The sequence below is a fragment of the Miscanthus floridulus genome, chromosome 7 (genome assembly GCF_019320115.1).
Source record: "Miscanthus floridulus cultivar M001 chromosome 7, ASM1932011v1, whole genome shotgun sequence".
NCBI classification, from domain to species: Eukaryota; Viridiplantae; Streptophyta; class Magnoliopsida; order Poales; family Poaceae; genus Miscanthus; species Miscanthus floridulus.
Window position 1 is genome coordinate 101,568,848 of NC_089586.1, and position 16,665 is coordinate 101,585,512.

The following is a 16,665-nucleotide window of genomic DNA, read 5'->3' on the forward strand; positions in this document are numbered from 1 at the left end:
CTGGCATTGATGGGGTGCATGGGATGTCAACATTGTCCCATAGTGGGATTTCTGGTGGATCAACATCAGGTTTATGATATGCAATTGACATGCAACAACACTTGGAGCTCATATGTTTCACGAACATATGCATTAACTCTTGGTCTGAATGAATTTGTATGTTGGACTTGCTATCAGCACAGAAATAGAACAGCTTCACTACATCACCATACCCGCAAGGAAACTGATCCAGAATTTCATCAACAAGGTCTTTAAAATTTGTGGTGTCTGAATCAACAACTTTATTAATGCCATACCATGGTCCTCGCATAGTTGGACTAATTATCCTGATTTCTAGATTGAAACTGGTCTCGATGTCATTCCTACACATGAACAAATACGATTTACTAACATCTATGCAGTTCAATTTAGTCCAAACAACACCAAAACATGGAACTAATGTATGCATTTGAGGAAGAAAAGGGACACTCACCCATCTGGAAGCCAAGCTGATCGTCCGTCCACCATCTTTTATGAATCCACAACAATTCCTCCCTCCTCTGCTCCTTTGGTCCTCAGGATGCGCCTCCACTGGTCCTCAGCTCCTCAGGGCCCGTGAGCCTGCCTGCCTGTGCACCTGAAGCAATGTGCAGTGGTTGCCACATAGTACCTTGAGTTGCTAATACAAGTCTATTAGGCAGTGGTTGCGATACATATGGTACACTAGAACATCACATCCAACAATCTTACGAGGTAGATCAGCGTACAACAAGAAGAAACTTGAAATAAGTACATGCACACATTATTCTACTTCAGCTCCCTCCAAATCTGCAGATCACTACGGCAATTCAACTACCCAAATTTTCAGATAATAAAATATTCCAACCTCCACATCACGGATACATACATCCATAATTCAACTTCACAGATGCAGATCGAAAGGCCCAAAATCAAAATTACGTCGTTTCCGTGTACCAGGCCGAAAAAACATGAACTTACGCCTTGTGGAAAAAAATTGTGTGAAACTTGTATCCCTGCATACATGGTTTTCTTACCTAACTGACAGCACGGCCGGGCCGGGCTGGAAGCACAGCTGGCCCAAATTAAAAGATGTCTCCAGCGGGGGCTGCTACGGTCCGGGTGTTCGGACCGTATAATCGCGCTGGCCAGCAAATTATTATTTTCGCATGCGCGGGATAGAAGCCGGCAGCAATCTCTCGTTCCTAAGCATTGGGCGCGTGAGAAAGGGGAGGCTTCACCTTCTTCGCGACGGGCGGCGTCGAACCGGCGGGGCTGGCGACGAGGACGAGGCCGAGGATTGCGATGATGGCGAGCGCCACCAAGTGCTTCCACTGGTCCTTTGCTCCTCAGGGCCCGTGAGCCTGCCTGCCTAGGCACCGTGCTCGCGCCTTGGGGCCGCGAGTGCCCCCGCTCGCGCCCGCCTGTCTCCGCTCTGCCGCTACGCCATCTCGCCCGCCCGCGCGAAGCCCTGCAGAAGCGCACCGCGCCGCGACTCGCTTCCCCGCGCGCAAGCCCGCGCCCGCACGGATCCTCCCCACACGCGCGAACCACCTGCAGCGGTCGCGCCTCACCCGTGAGCTCCCTCCCCTCCGACCTGAGTGGCTAGCCTGCTTAGGGTTTGGATAGGAGTGGGGAATGAACCAGAGAGTCCAACGAGAAGCCCATGGACGATGGGGAATTGACCGGACACAGTAATGGGCAAAGGAGTCATTTCGTGTCTAGTTGCCTGCCAGCTCTGTTAAAAACAAACGGTAAGGTGACGAGAGTGGCATTCAGGCGTAAGAAACTTTAGACAAGGGTGGTGAGGAACTTTTCAAAAATTCGATGGTACATATATTATTTGGATTTTTTTATAATGGCACACGGGTAAAAAGCCCATCTATATATGACCACACCCTACAGGTTACATTGACTAGCTTTGTCAAAGGTCATCACAGGTGCTCCTCTGGACTGTTTCATCATCATAAAGCCTAGCGGAGTTCAAGATGGTTGCATGTATTGCGTCTAATTTCTCTGTCCGCCAGTCATTTTCTTCTTATTACTCTTAGCTTGCTTTAGTGCACTTGGATTGATATTCTATAGAGCACTTGTTGGTTTGGATAGTTTCTCATGCCAGAAGTATATTTATTATATATCTAAACTATGATTCACAATTAAGCAATAGTCTTCTTTATTGATTTCTATTCTCATGTAAAAACCGACAAGTAATTCTTAACAAATTATCACAACAACGCGCAAGATATCACCTAGTTCTTCCTATGGGCGCGGCCAGTGGCGGGGCCAGGATTTTACGGCCGGGTATTCCAAGTACAAAAAATTTCTGATGCATATGCAATAGTAATAAGGAACAAAACCAGTACAAAATTGATTCTGGTGCACAGCTCAAGTAGTATATATATAATTTTCTTAAAATATATGCTAAGTAAATTATTTTTTTTACCCTGGTAACAAGGCACCAGGCAAAGTGAATCTGGTGTCACCCCTGGTAATAATCAAAGTATAAGTTCTTTATCTACGTTACAAGAAAAACAATGCAACATTTCTTAAAAAAAACACAATGCAACAAAAAAAAATAGAAAATGAAACCTTCAATCCGTATTATGAAGAATCAAGAATGGATATGGGGTCTTTTGTGTTTGTCGTGCTGTTGCTTCAAGCAGCAGATGAGAGAGGTGCCGAGGGGGAGGGTCGGACACCTGGACGCCGGAGCTGAGGGGGAGTCTGCAAAGACTACTGACCGTCGCCGCCGCCACCAGAGGAGTGCCAGGCACAAGGCGCTGCCGCGTTCCCGACTGCCAGAGGGCCGATGGGCGAGGGCTGAAGGGCCGAGGGGGAGAGCCGACCTGCCGTGCCGCTGCCCGCTGGTGCAGCCGCCGTCCTTCCGATCGATGCGAGTGACGGACGGGAGCAGGAGACAGGGACGGGAGTATGGTCGATGGGTTTCTGCCTTTCTAAGTTCGTGGGCTGCTGCTACTAGTTTTTCTACTGGGCTTATGGGCTACATATTTGCAACATTCAACAAACTAACATGCTGTATCATTATACATGTATACATATATTTGTGTTTGTCACAAAAATCATGGGTATTCCATGGAATACAGGGGCATACCCCTTGCGCCGCCCATGGGCGCGGCTGTAGCTGTTTTTGTGTATCATCTTTTGCTAGTTTGTTCTATATTACTCTCTTTGTCTCAGAATAAGTATCACCGTAGGATACGTGTTAGTCAAATTTAGAAAATATTAGTAACATTTGTATCTTCAAATAGGTTTGTTATGAAAATACATTTCATGATTCATCTAATAATATTAATTATGTATCATAAATATTAATATTTTATATTTGGTTAAAGTTAAAAATGTTTGGGACACATATTTGGGATGGAGGGAGTATTTTGCAGCAACATCAAAGAGCGCAACCGAGCCTACTCCTAACTGATCGACCAAGGTTTAGACATCCTAATAGGCCAAACGCTAGCTAACAAGGTAGGTCATCTTAGTTGATCTTCCCACTCACCCACCTTCAACTCTACGTTGCTGAAGACAAGTCCATGACATTGACATTAACATTATGACATATGCCTGTTTACGCAGAACACAGAACGTCACTCCAACTAAAGCCGGCAGATCACCAACGTCCCCCAGCAGACACACCAACTGTGTCGATTACCAACCCAAAAAGCCCGCCCATGCGTATCTCGGTGGCCAGAACGCAGAAGTGCGGAATGCACATAAGAGCACCTTCCTCACTTACGGAGACCAGGCTCGCTCTTCCAACCGGAGTTATCGTTTGCTGCAGCCTGCAGCTGCAGGGCGATGATGGCCGGCGTCCTGCCGAGGTTTGGCCCCTTCGGCCCTCTGCCGCCACGGGATGAGTTCGGGATCAAGGAGACGAGGCCCCGTCTCGCCGGCGGGCGGGCCGGCGGGTACGACCTCGTGGAGCGGATGGAGTACCTGTACGTGCGCATTGTCAAGGCACGGGACCTCAAGTGGAGTGGCGGCTTCGACCCGCTCGCCGAGGTGAAGCTCGGGAGCTACTCCTGCGCCACGCGGCACATCGAGAAGACGACGAGCCCAGAGTGGAACGACGTGTTCGCGTTCTCGCGGGAGAGGCTCCAGGCGTCGTTCCTGGACGTGGTGGTCAAGGGCAAGGGCTTCGCCAAGGACGACTTCGTCGGTCGCCTGCGCTTCGACCTGGCCGATGCCCCCTTCCGCGTGCCGCCTGACAGCGCGCTCGCGCCGCAGTGGTACCACGTCTTCGACAAGAAGGCGGAGCGCGGGGGCGAGGTGATGATGGCCATGTGGTTCGGCACGCAGGCCGACGAGTGCTTCCCGCTGGCGGTGCACGCGGACGCCGCATTCGCCGTGGACGCCAAGCTAGCCGCGCACATCCGCTGCAAGCAGTACACCGTGCCGCGGCTCTGGTACGTGCGCGTCAACGTCATCGAGGCCCGCGACATCGCCTTCGTGGACAAGGCCCGCGTCGGCGAGGTCTTCGTGCGCTCCAGGATCGCCGCGCAGGTGTACAAGACCAAGACGTGCGTCGCCCGGCTGCCGACGTGCGGCTGGAACGAGGACCACCTGTTCGTCGCCGCCGAGCCGTTCGAGGACCACCTCATCCTCTCCGTCGAGGACCGCGTCAAGGTCGACAAGGAGGAGGTCATTGGCCATGTCCACATTCCGTTCAAAGAATTCGAACGACGGTGGGACGCGCGCCCGATTCGCCCGAGATGGTACGTAGGTGCATTTATCTCAAGAAGAAAGAAAATTCGAAGATTCATATACTATATTTCACCAAAAATGCATCTTCATTGCGAATCGACAGGTTTAATTTGGTGCGGCCAGAAGGAGCCGCCAAAATCGACAAGTTCTCTGCCAAGATATGCGTCCGGCTCTGCCTGGAAGGCGGATACAGAGTGCTGACAGAGCCGGTCCACTACCTGAGCGACGTCCGGCCGGCGGCGAGGGAGCTGTGGCACCACCGGCCGCCCATTGGCCTCATCGAGCTCGGCATCCACAACGCGTTCGGCCTGAGCTCCATGCGCACGCGCGACGGGCGAGGCTCCTGCGACGCCTACTGCGTCGCCAAGTACGGCGTGAAGTGGTTCCGCACGCAGACCGTCATCCACAGCCTCGCGCCGCGGTTCCACCAGCAGTGCTTCTGGGACGTGCACGACCACTGCACCGTGCTCACCGTCGCCGTCTTCCACAACTGCCAGATTGGCGAGAAGGGTGGCCTCGTGTCCGGCGACCCCGTCAAGGACATCCTCCTCGGCAAGGTGCGCATCCGGCTCTCGACGCTCGAGACCGGCCGCATCTACACGCACGCGTACCCTCTCATCTCCCTCCACGGCGGCGGCATCAAGAAGATGGGCGAGCTCCAGCTCGCCGTGCGGTTCTCGAGCACGTCGACGCTGGGCCTGCTCCAGACGTACGCGCAGCCGCACCTGCCGCCGATGCACTACCACTGCCCGCTGTCCATCGTGCATCAGGAGACGCTGCGGCGGGAGGCGGTCGCGCTCATCGCGCACCGGCTGGGCCGGATGGACCCGCCGCTGCGGCGGGAGTGCATCGAGCACCTCTGCGAGGCGCACTCGCACCGGTGGAGCATGCGCCGTAGCAAGGCCCACTTCTTCCGCCTCATGGCGGCGCTGGCGCCCCTGTTCAAGGCGCTCAGGTGGTTCGTCGACGTCTGCCACTGGAAGAACCCGGCGACCACCGTCGCGATCCACATCATCTACGCCATGCTGGTGTGCTGCCCCAACCTCATCCTGCCTACCTTCTTCGTGTACAAGTTCGTGCTCGGTGTGTGGAACTACCGGTGCCGGGCGAGGCACCCGTGGCACGTCGACACCAAGGTGTCGCACGCCGAGATGGCGCACCTGGACGAGCTGGCCGAGGAGTTCGACGAGTTCCCGACGAAGTGTCCCCCCGAGGTGGTCCGCATGCGGTACGACAGGCTGAGGAGCCTCGGGGCGCGGATACAGGAGATGGCCGGCGACGTCGCGTCCCACGCCGAGCGAGCGCGGTGCGCGATGACGTGGCGCGACCCCCGCGCCACGGCCATGTACCTGCTGGCGTGCCTGTTCCTTGCGGTGACCACCTTCCTGGCGCCGTTCCAGGCGGTGGCGCTGCTGACGGGGTTCTACCTGATGCGGCACCCGACGCTCCGGCAGAGGCTGCCCGACGTGCCGGCGAACTTCTTCCGGCGACTGCCCTGCAAGGTCGATTGCCTGCTTTGATTGCGGATCAAACTTTGCCCTAGTTTGATATTTTAGTGCTGTTCCTGTTTGCCTCTTCAAATCTAATGGTTGATCTAGTACTACTACAATTTATAGAGGTTGCGACTTGCACAGCACACGATTTGCCGCTCGTGTAATACTATAAGTCAATACTACTAGTCATTAGTCAAACATCCCTTACCAGATTTTCAGTTTGCAACCCTTCGCGGGAAAAAAATGGCGTGCGGACCATCCTCACCCAGCAGCGTGCGGATGTCGAATGAAAATGCGCCACGTGGGAACAGAGCCAGGAGCCAACGCATGGTGCAGGTCAGATAAACAGGCCCACCAGTCGGAATTGGCTGGATGTCCGTACTGTGCCGCATGCGGACGGTCCACATGCCCCCATTTGCACTCCGAATTACTGCTCCCCCGAGGCCCCGACCGAAACACAAAACCGTCAGATCTCATCTAAATAAGCATCCTGTGTCCCTGACTTCAGAATGACAACCAGCACCCTTGTCCGGCAATGCCTCGCGCTCCTCCTCCGATCCAAAAGCTCCGCAACCCCGCTCGCTCCCACCACTGCCGCCCAGCTCCACGCGCTCCTCCTCACGTCCGGTCACCTCCACTGCGACAGCCTTCATGTCCTCTTATATTCTTACTGCGCGTGTGGACGTCCCTTCAACGCCCACAACCTGCTCGCTCAAATGCCCCAACCGCCCCCGGTTTCCGTCTCCAACACCCTCCTCCGCTCCTACACCGGCCTCAGCTTCCACCGACAGGCCCTCGCTCTCTACTCACAGATGCACACCTTCGACCACCTCACCTTCACCTTCGCCGCCAAGGCCTGTGCGGGCCTCCGCCTCAGGCGCCATGGGCGCGCCGTGCACGGCCGCGCCCTCGCCGCTGGCTTCGGCGGCGACGCCTACGTGCAGAACGCGCTCGTGTCCATGTATATGCGCTGCAGAGACGTGGTCGCGGCGGAGGCAGTGTTCGGTGCGCTGCGGAGCCGGACAACTGTGTCGTGGAACACGGTCATCAACGGGTGTGTCAAGGACGGCCGCGCGGAGAGGGCGTTGGAGGTGTTCGAGACCATGGTTGGCCGTGGCGTGTGCATTGACCGTGCCACGGTTGTGTCAGTGCTGCCAGCCTGTGCACAAGCCAGGGACTTGCACACGGGGAGAGCTGTGCACCGGTTGGCTGAGGTGAGAGGCTTTGCAAACTATGTTGCGGTGAAGAACGCTCTGATTGACATGTATGGGAAGTGCGGGAGCCTGGAGGATGCGAGAAGGGTGTTCGATGAAGACAGCTATGATAAGGATGTCATTTCTTGGACGGCGATGATTGGTGCATACGTGCTGAATGACCATGCAAGCAAGGCCTTCGCCCTTGGTTCTAAGATGCTGGTGACCAGTGAAGCACGGCCTAATGCTGTGACCATGGCGCATCTGCTCTCAGCTTGCGCCAGCTTGCTGTCAGGGAAGCATGCCAAGTGCACTCACGCATTGTGCATTGGACTTGGGCTTGGGTCAGATACTGTCGTTGAGACTGCACTTGTTGACTGTTACGCAAAATGTGGCTATATGAGGATGATAGACATGGTGGTTGAGAAAGGATCACGACGGACTGAAACATGGAATGCAGCAATCTCTGGCTATACTCACAGGGAACGGGGAAAGAAAGCTCTAGCAGTGTTTAAGCAAATGCTTGCAGAATCAGTGCGTCCAGATTCTGCAACAATGGCAAGTGTCATACCAGCTTACGCAGAATCGGCGGACCTGGTACAGGCGAAGAACATCCACTGCTGCTTACTGATTCGTGGATGTCTTGGGAGTACAGATATTGCCACGGGTCTGATCGATGTGTATGCCAAGGCTGGTGCCTTGGCCGTCGCGTGGGAGCTCTTCCAGTGTTTGCCTGAAAAGGACGTTGTTGCCTGGACAACTGTCATCGCCGGATACGGAATGCACGGGCATGCCCAAACTGCCATCCTGCTATATTCCAGGATGGTGGAGCTGGGGGTGATGCCGAACACCGTTACCATGGCCTCCTTGTTGTACTCTTGCAGCCACGCCGGCATGGTAGACGAAGGCCTCCGGCTGTTCAACGACATGCGCAGCGTCCATGGCCTGATGCCAAATGCAGAGCACTACTTGTGCCTGGTTGACATGCTTGGGCGTGCTGGGAGGATCGAGGAAGCCTACCGCCTCATCCAAGACATGCCATTCGAGCCGAGTGTGTTGGTGTGGAGCGCTCTGCTGGGTGCCTGTGTCCTCCACGAGAATGTTGAATTCGGAGAGGTTGCTGCTAAACATCTGTTTGAGCTTGAACCGGATAACGTTGGGAATTATGTGCTCCTTGGGAAGGTATATGCTGCTGCTGACAGATGGAGCGATGTTCAGGATCTGCGGAGATTGATGGAGGGAAGGGGTATTCCCAAAGATCCAGGATCTAGTGTAGTTGATGCAAAGTCTGAAGTGTGCTGAAGCTGAAGCACGATACAGAGTCGTGTGACAGATGGGAAGCAATGATTCTTAGATGTGTCAGTTCAAGAAAAAAAAATCGTATAACAAAGATGTAGTATGAGTTGCTCTACAGGCCTGCAGCTAGCAAGTACTCCCTCCATTCCAATTGCTCTACAGGCCTACAGCTAACGAGTACTCCCTCCATTCCAATTTCCAAATTATAAGATGTTTTGACTTTTTTAGATACATTTCTTTTGTTATACATCTAGATATGATGTATATGTAAGTGCATAGAAAAAACTATAGATTAAAGAAGTCAAAATGTCTTATAATTTGAAATGGATGGAGTACTGTCTCGTAACACAGGAGAAGCGAGTACCATTTTCTCTTGGAGGACTTTTAAACCAATGCAGAAGAAAAAGATCGAATGCAGGCCGTGTCGTTTTGATGCCACTAGAAAGTAGACACGATTCTGCCGAGGGGGGAGGGAGGAGAGGCTGCCAACGAATTATAGGGACGGGTGGTGGCGCGCATGTTGATTGCGCACAAACGCTTCTGGTTCTCACACACCAAGGAGGGGACGTGCTTGGTCAAACGCCCCTCCCCGGACGACGGACGTCGTGGCATATCGTGCAAGCCTCCATCCTGGTTGCCCACCCCCTCCCTCTCTATATCTGGCCTTCTCCTCCCCCTCTTTCAGGGCCTTGAAATCTCGCCCCTCGTTGCAGCCGCCCACATCCCTTTCTCTCCTCCTCGCCGGCCGAACCGCTGATTGTTTCTCAACCAGAGGAAGGGAGAGATCGAAAGCATCAGCCATGGTGAGTACATCTGATCCGTTTAATTTTTCTCTCTCAATCAATGTAGTTCAAGACATGTTCTCTGATGTGGTGGGTTGGGTTCTGTCCTCGTACGTTGTAAGTCGAACTCGGCGTCGGGAATGGCCGTGTGTGACGAATGCAAACTCAAGTTCCTGGAACTCAAGGCGAAGAGGAGCTTCCGTTTCATCGTGTTCAAGATCAACGAGAACGTGCAGCAGGTGGTGGTGGACAGGCTTGGGGAACCAGGTGAAAGCTACGATGCCTTCACCGCCTGCTTGCCCGCCGACGAGTGCCGCTACGCGGTGTTTGATTTTGACTTCGTCACTGATGAGAACTGCCAGAAGAGCAAGATCTTCTTCATCTCTTGGTAACTCTACAGCCTACGCATCTCTTTTGGTTTGATTTTGTTCTTCCTTGAAAACGTTCTATTTCCATTTTATCTGACTCAGTTTTGATAAGCGTTACTACGGTACAACTTTGATCGGTGATGATTGCTGCCCCGGATCCTGAGTTTACATGTGATTTTCCCCCCTAAGAGGATCATCTATAAATAGCTTATTGCAGTTTGGTCATTGGTATTTCTTTTTGCAGCATTATTTCAACCTTTGCGACTTGTTCTTGAACAAATTATCACATTAAGCACCAAAAACATTATAGAATGAAACTAAAGGCATCAATCAATATGTTTTCTGATGGACCATTATTGGATCTGTGGTTGCATAGACTAGCAATTTACTACAAGGAAAAAAACAGAAGCAAAAACCTGAGTTCCGCAACACAACTCTATTTGTCAAGACAAATATAACTATAATTTCTGTAACTACTAAAATTGTCCATGTTTTTCTAAATTGTCCATGTTCATGTGAATATGTAGTTTTTAATGGTAAAATATCATGTCCAAACACTAATTTTAATTATCCTTAATCCTTCACCAGTTAAGTGATTGCAGGAAATAAATTGATAGGAAATATTAATGCATGCAATAGAGATGTATCATAGACGATTGCCCAATTGCCCAATTGCCGTGTTCGAAACGCCGTGCATCTTAAGAAACTGAAACTTAGCATCTCAAGGAACTCATATGAAATGTTTTTTGAACATAAGAACTCATATGAAATCTCTAATGCACCTTTATGTGTTACAGATGCTAACATCCAGGCAGATGCTGCCATGACATTTTCCCCTCTGCTGAATTTTGTGGAGCCAGACAATTTAGCAGCGTGGATTCAGAACAAATATTTACAGGCTACAGGCAGTTCCATATATATCTTTATTTTCCATAAAGATAAACATAAATCTTTGATCGAATGCATTGCCCAACGGTCATTAGATTCTTAAGCATGATTAAGAAAAAAATTTAGACACGATACCTTTGTTGCTAATATGTAGTATGTTTCTGTGTGACACATGCACAGAAACGAGATTGAGTCTGCTAAAAACGAAACTTGAACACTGAATCGGTGTGCTTTTGCATGCAAACTCTCATGCAGGGCCCCAGATACATCGAGGGTGAGAAGCAAGATGCTGTACGCAAGCTCCAAGGACCGGTTCAAGAGGGAGCTCGACGGCATTCAGGTGGAGCTCCAAGCAACTGACCCGAGTGAAATGAGCATGGACATCATCAAGTCGCGAGCCCTCTGAAACAGCCCGGTCACTGCACGCTGCAGGGCCGGGGCGCATCAGCTCCTGCATGCCCGTCGATTCCTTCTGTGTTGGATCCGTTTTCGTGTCCTTGTTTTCTTGGAAGCAAAAGCCTTGCATTCTGTATGAGACTGTATGCCATTTTCCCTCTTTTTTCCCTATCTCTGCCGTAGTTCTGCTACTGCTGTAAACTAGAACTTATTTGGTGTTTTATCTCGTGGCATTGTTGAGTCTTTCATGTGTCTATGCAATGCTAGTTGTGAAGCCTAATGTACCCTAGTTTAATCACCGAATTGCTAACGTTTGATGTCTTATTTGTTGGTCTTACGCATGTGTATTGCTGCAAATAGTCCTTAATTAATTGTTGGTCTTAATCAACTAAAATATAATAATTAATTTTAATATTCATGAATGCAACATATATTAAAATAATCCTCACCGAATTGCTCGAGGAGTTCGCCGCCTCGCGCGTCGTCAGCCGGCCACCAGAAGCACCAGCGCCTGGGTGTCCGCCTACCATGACGACTGCTCCTCGGGATGAGGAAGCATCGCTGGTGGACACCAGTTCTCCGGTGAAGGCTTGGACGACGGGCTCGCCTCTGCTATCGTCGAAGCAGGGGCAGCCACCAGCCACGCCACAGCGGGCGGGACACGCCGTGGAGGCCGAGGCGTGCTCCGACAAACCCTCAGGTGGGGACGTGGCCATCCCCACCCGGCCATCGCGAGGGGTACAGCCCGCCGTCATGGATGACGAGGCGCGCCCACAAAGTCCCAGTGCCATCCCCCAGACACGAACACGACCACACCTACTGAGAAACGCGGGAGCTCCGCCACCAACGAGGTTAAAGCAGTTCACCGCAAAGATCCTGCGTAAGGTGTCGTCGCCGCTGCTGCCTCAGCCAGATGTGGAGGCACAACCAAAGTTGCCGACTCGCAGCAGGAGGATTGCCGCTCAGGCGCTTTCACGCGTCCCGGCTTTGAAGCGAGGAGAGGTGCTAGTGATAAAGCGGATGTGTTACCTCGACGGGCAGACGAGGCCTTCCACGGCGTCAAGGACGCCTACGACACTATCTTCGTCGACAAGCACAACCCCTCGCATGCTGAGGCAATACGACAGCTCTTCCCAGACCCACAAGGAGAGCGACCGAGGCGCCGCACGCGCCAGCGTGTCTAATCGCCGATCATGGCTACATAGTATGATTAGCGAGTAATAGCTCATGATCTTCTTACGCTAGGGAGGACAGAGCCGATTGCATAACATTAACACTCCCCACCCTAATGTGCCATATTCGTGGCGCGTCGTTGTAACTTTCACTAGTTCTCGATCTTAATATAAAGATACGCAAACCTTTTGCGTAATCGAGAAAAAAATATATATTAAAATGATTATTACATATATAGCATATCTCAAAGTGCAGTTTTCACGCTGGAAAATAAATATTAAAATTAAACGAATCAAGGTTAGTGCAAGTTCCATTGAGTTTCATTTGTTCCCTCTGTGTTCATAAATACCTTGCCAATAAGATTGACATTCTATTATTCACCCCCAATCCTCACGAAATGCTGAAAAAATACATATAAATTTGAACATGCTGCCTTAAATGATTTTCTAAAAGAATTAGACAACTACACAAAGTAAAGCCTTGCTAATTTGAACAATTTCATCACTCAAAAGCAAAAAAAAACACCAGGTTTAATTTGCTGGAGAATTTGTGCGGTATTCTTCTAGTTGTAGGGCCTCTTTGGCAGATCTGCGGAGGAGATAGAGGAGCCCTCTAAACACTTTAGGAGGACGAGTCCTACCCAAACATGCTCGTAGTCTTTCTATTTCCCACTTGTTTAGAAAGAAGACTCACACGTGCAGGCAAATGCGACAGCTATCACAGACACAAGTACTATTGTGTTTTTGCGTAACTTGATATCAATGCATGTGTGCAAATGGGTCAGCAGAATGGTGTCTTAACATGCAAGACTGAGTAGAATTTTGCATCACTCTTTGTTTTGCCGCATCGTGATTCATTAAAATTTGTAAATGTACAACACATTAAAATTTGACAAGCTTGAATTGCAAATACCTATACTGAAATTATTTCAAAAGGATCCATCAAATAACACCATATACATTTTCAAGTGCTTGTGTCTTTTTTGCCAAAATCTGTGATCAAATTTGAAACCTATTTGAGAAGTATCTTATTTTCACAATTATCTTCAACTTAAACCCAGCTTCCCTTCTCTTTCGCCCAGCCCAAATATCTCTCCCATTTTCCTTCATTTTTCTTCTCCTAAGCCTCCTTTTGGCCCACTCTGCTCATCCAACCTCTCTTCTCGATAACTTTTAAGAGTTTAAACTATAATCGAGGCATTGTTGACTCTCTTCGCCGAGCATCCAAGATTGTGGAGTGCCGCAGAACTAAAAGGATCTAGATGGTCAGAGGAGGGGGGGGGGTGAGTAGCCTATAAAAAATTCTCTATAAACTTACAAACACTAGAGCAAGGTAGTTAGTAAAATAACAAATGATAATAGTCACTACTTGCACTAGCTCTATCTCACCCAAGCAAGCCCCTACACAATCTTAGTAGCAATTGAATTCTATACTAATTCACTTCACCACACAAGAGCTACTAGCTCTAAACAAGGCTACTCTAACTAGCTAACTAAGTGAGCAACTAAACGAGCTACTCTCCTACTAAAGCTACAACTAACTAGAGGACTACTAAGCAAAGAAAGAATGTAAATACAAGTGGAGACCAATACCGAACCGGGCAAGAGATGAACACAATCAATTTATCCCCGTGGTCCGATTGCTTGCCGGCACCGGCAACCTACATCCATGTTGTGGCAAGTCTTAATGTGATGATTCAAGTGCTAATAACTAGCTGCTCAAGTTAGACCCACATCTTGGGTGCCTCAAGAATCAAGCACAAGAAACACTCCAACTAGCCATGAACATTCCACTAAAGTATCCCTTAGAAACTCCATGAAGTAGGATCAAAACCTCTCACAAATCACTTATCAGAGGTGGAGAACAATCACCAACACTCCCCTCAAGAATCACCGCTACTCCAAGCCGTCTAGTTGGAGGCAACCACCATGAGTAGCAAGAAAACCGCAGCCCCAAATGATGAAGTGTCACTAGATGCAAATCAACTAAGCAAATGCCTCTTCCAATCTCAATTTGGATCAATCAACAAACAAGAGATGAGTGGTAGGTGTTCTTGAAAGCTCGCACAAGCGTTGGAATGTTTAGAATGCCAAGAGAGCTCACTAGGAGCCGGGCAACTAATAGGATCTAGATGACTAAAGGGGGTGAATAGCATATAAAAAATTCTCTACGAAGAGCACAAGACTAGAGCAAGTTGTTAGTACAAAATATGATCCTAATAGCACTACTTGCACTAGCTCTAGTTCACCCAAGCAAGCTCCTACACAAATTCTAGTAGCAATTGAGTTCTACTCTTATGTCGCAACACCAACCAAGAGTTACTAGCTACACTAGAGAGCTAAACAAGCGAAACAACTAAAGCTATCTACTCAACTACAACTACTCTAGTGGACTACAACTACAAACAACTACTACACAACCACAAGATTTGAAAGTGATGCGAGTGAGTAGTAGCAAACCACCAAGGGCAAGAGATGTACACAAGATTTATCCCCATGGTTCGGTTGCTTGCCGGCAACCTACGTCCACGTTATGGCGAGTCTCAATGTGACGACCTGCGCGCAAACTAGCCACTCAAGCTAAACCCACAACTTGGCTACCACTAGGATTAATCAACAAGGAGCGCTTGAACTAGCCACAAGCATTACCCTAGAGTTGCTCTTCGTGATCTCCCACGGAGACGAGCACAAGAGCCCCTTATAATTGCTCGGTTGGAAGAGGAAACAATCACCAACAACACCTCAACGATCTCCACTCCACTGAGCCATCTAGATGACGGTAACCACCAAGAGTAACAAGAAAACCGAGGCTCAATCTATGAAATAGTGCCACTAGATGCAAATCAACAGAGCAAATGCACTAGATCTCCCTTAATCTCAATTTGGATAAATCACTAGCAAAGAGATGAGTGTGAGGTGTTCTTGGAGGCTCACACAAGTGTTGGAATGCTTAGAATGCCAAGAGGGCTCACCAAGACCTGACCAACAAATATATAGAAGCCCCAAGAAACTAGCCGTTGGGAGCATTCTAGTGGGTTTGTCTGCATAGGCACCAGATTAGTGTAGTGCCCACTGGACCAGCACCACCAAAAGATGCATTATGTGATCGAACAACCATGATTTAATCTTAGATTTAAACCGGGGACCGCACGCTTTGGTGCTTCATAAAGTACTATAGCATCAGATCAATCCGATAGCTCCCTCGCGTGTTACCTTAGGACCAAACTAGCCGTTGGAGCCCTCAACGGCTAGTAGAGCGCATGCTCCGGTGTGCACTGAACAGTGGACCACCGAACTAATTTGGTGTCCACCAGAGAGGTTCTAGAACCGATTTTTTCCATTGGATTAGTTCGGTGCCTAGCACCGGGATATCGAGTGAACCTATTGTGAAAACCCCCTCTATGAATAGTGTTTGGTATTATTCCGGTGTTGGTAGTGGCTGAGCACTGAACTTATAACCATAGCCTCAGTTAAGTTCAAACACAGCACTGCATACTCCGGTGACTTCCCCCATGGGCACTGGATTAATCTGGTGAGTGCGAAAACCCTGCACTCAGTCACAAACTTTGCAAGTGTTTCAAATTTGCTAACTCTAATATGTTCCAACATAAACGTCCCTTAAGCGTTGAATTGGCGTTTCCAAAAACATTTTTCACTTGCATTTCATAGCGTCACTAGGTCCAGTGCATATGCAAAGTTAGTTCACACCTAGTGACACTTAGATAACCGAATATGCATTAGAGTTCCCATCTTACTAGTGCAACTATCTATCCCTCAACGCGACCACGCACTCTATTCCATCCCGATCGGCGAAAACAAAACCCCAAACATATACCTTTGCCCTCGGCCTTATTTCCACCTCCTCATCTTCTCCACCCAGTGTGAGCTTCATCCATTTGGATTGATCATCCTTCATCCAACTCCTAGCTTAGCTTATCATCTTGGTGTGGACTTCCCCTAGCTTAATCAACACTTAGCAAACGGTTAACAGACTAGTTATCTCAATTACCGAAACCAAACATGAGGCTTTCACCAACACAAATATATAGAGCGCCACCAAAACTAGCCGTTGGAAAGCTTCCTGGTGGGCTGTCTGCGTAGGCACTGGATAAGTCCAGTGCTCGTCAGACAGGCACCATCGTAAACAAGCGATACGAACGACTCAGATTTTTATTCGGGTTTTAAACCTCGCAGCGCTTTCTCCGATGTTTTAATAATGCCCTTCACTGGATAATTCTGGTCACATCACTCGCGCTACACTCAAGTCAAACTAGTCGTTGGCCTGCAACGGCTAGTGGAGTGCATGCTTCGGTGACGGGCACCGGATCATTATGGTGACCCCCAAAACTTCTCGGGTG

The 16,665-nt window shown here is 49.7% G+C and overlaps 3 protein-coding genes across 3 annotated transcripts; all 3 read left to right on the top strand.

Annotated features, from left to right (window-relative positions):
- Positions 1–3,763: 3,763 nt before the first annotated feature.
- LOC136464000 (FT-interacting protein 3-like) lies at positions 3,764–6,339 on the top strand. The gene is made up of 2 exons (XM_066462963.1): positions 3,764–4,730; positions 4,823–6,339. The coding sequence occupies exons 1-2, from the start codon at positions 3,814–3,816 to the stop codon at positions 6,237–6,239; spliced, it is 2,334 nt and encodes a 777-aa protein (XP_066319060.1). The 5' UTR covers positions 3,764–3,813; the 3' UTR covers positions 6,240–6,339.
- A 382-nt stretch (positions 6,340–6,721) lies between these two features.
- LOC136464001 (pentatricopeptide repeat-containing protein At5g39350-like) lies at positions 6,722–8,860 on the top strand. The gene has a single exon (XM_066462965.1). The coding sequence runs from the start codon at positions 6,722–6,724 to the stop codon at positions 8,705–8,707; it is 1,986 nt and encodes a 661-aa protein (XP_066319062.1). The 3' UTR covers positions 8,708–8,860.
- A 486-nt stretch (positions 8,861–9,346) lies between these two features.
- Positions 9,347–11,409, top strand: LOC136464003 (actin-depolymerizing factor 1). Its single transcript, XM_066462966.1, has 3 exons — positions 9,347–9,504; positions 9,606–9,871; positions 10,995–11,409. Exons 1-3 carry the CDS (start codon positions 9,502–9,504, stop codon positions 11,143–11,145), a joined length of 420 nt encoding a protein of 139 aa, XP_066319063.1. The 5' UTR covers positions 9,347–9,501; the 3' UTR covers positions 11,146–11,409.
- The last annotated feature ends 5,256 nt before the right edge of the window (positions 11,410–16,665 follow it).

Bases quoted from the DNA above. Each gene is read 5' to 3' on its own strand.
- LOC136464000 (XM_066462963.1), top strand. From the start codon at position 3,814: ATGATGGCCGGCGTCCTGCCGAGGTTTGGCCCCTTCGGCCCTCTGCCG. The intron at 4,731-4,822 runs GTACGTAGGTGC...GCGAATCGACAG, and splicing joins CGCCCGATTCGCCCGAGATG to GTTTAATTTGGTGCGGCCAG.
- LOC136464001 (XM_066462965.1), top strand. From the start codon at position 6,722: ATGACAACCAGCACCCTTGTCCGGCAATGCCTCGCGCTCCTCCTCCGA.
- LOC136464003 (XM_066462966.1), top strand. The intron at 9,872-10,994 runs GTAACTCTACAG...ACTCTCATGCAG, and splicing joins AAGATCTTCTTCATCTCTTG to GGCCCCAGATACATCGAGGG.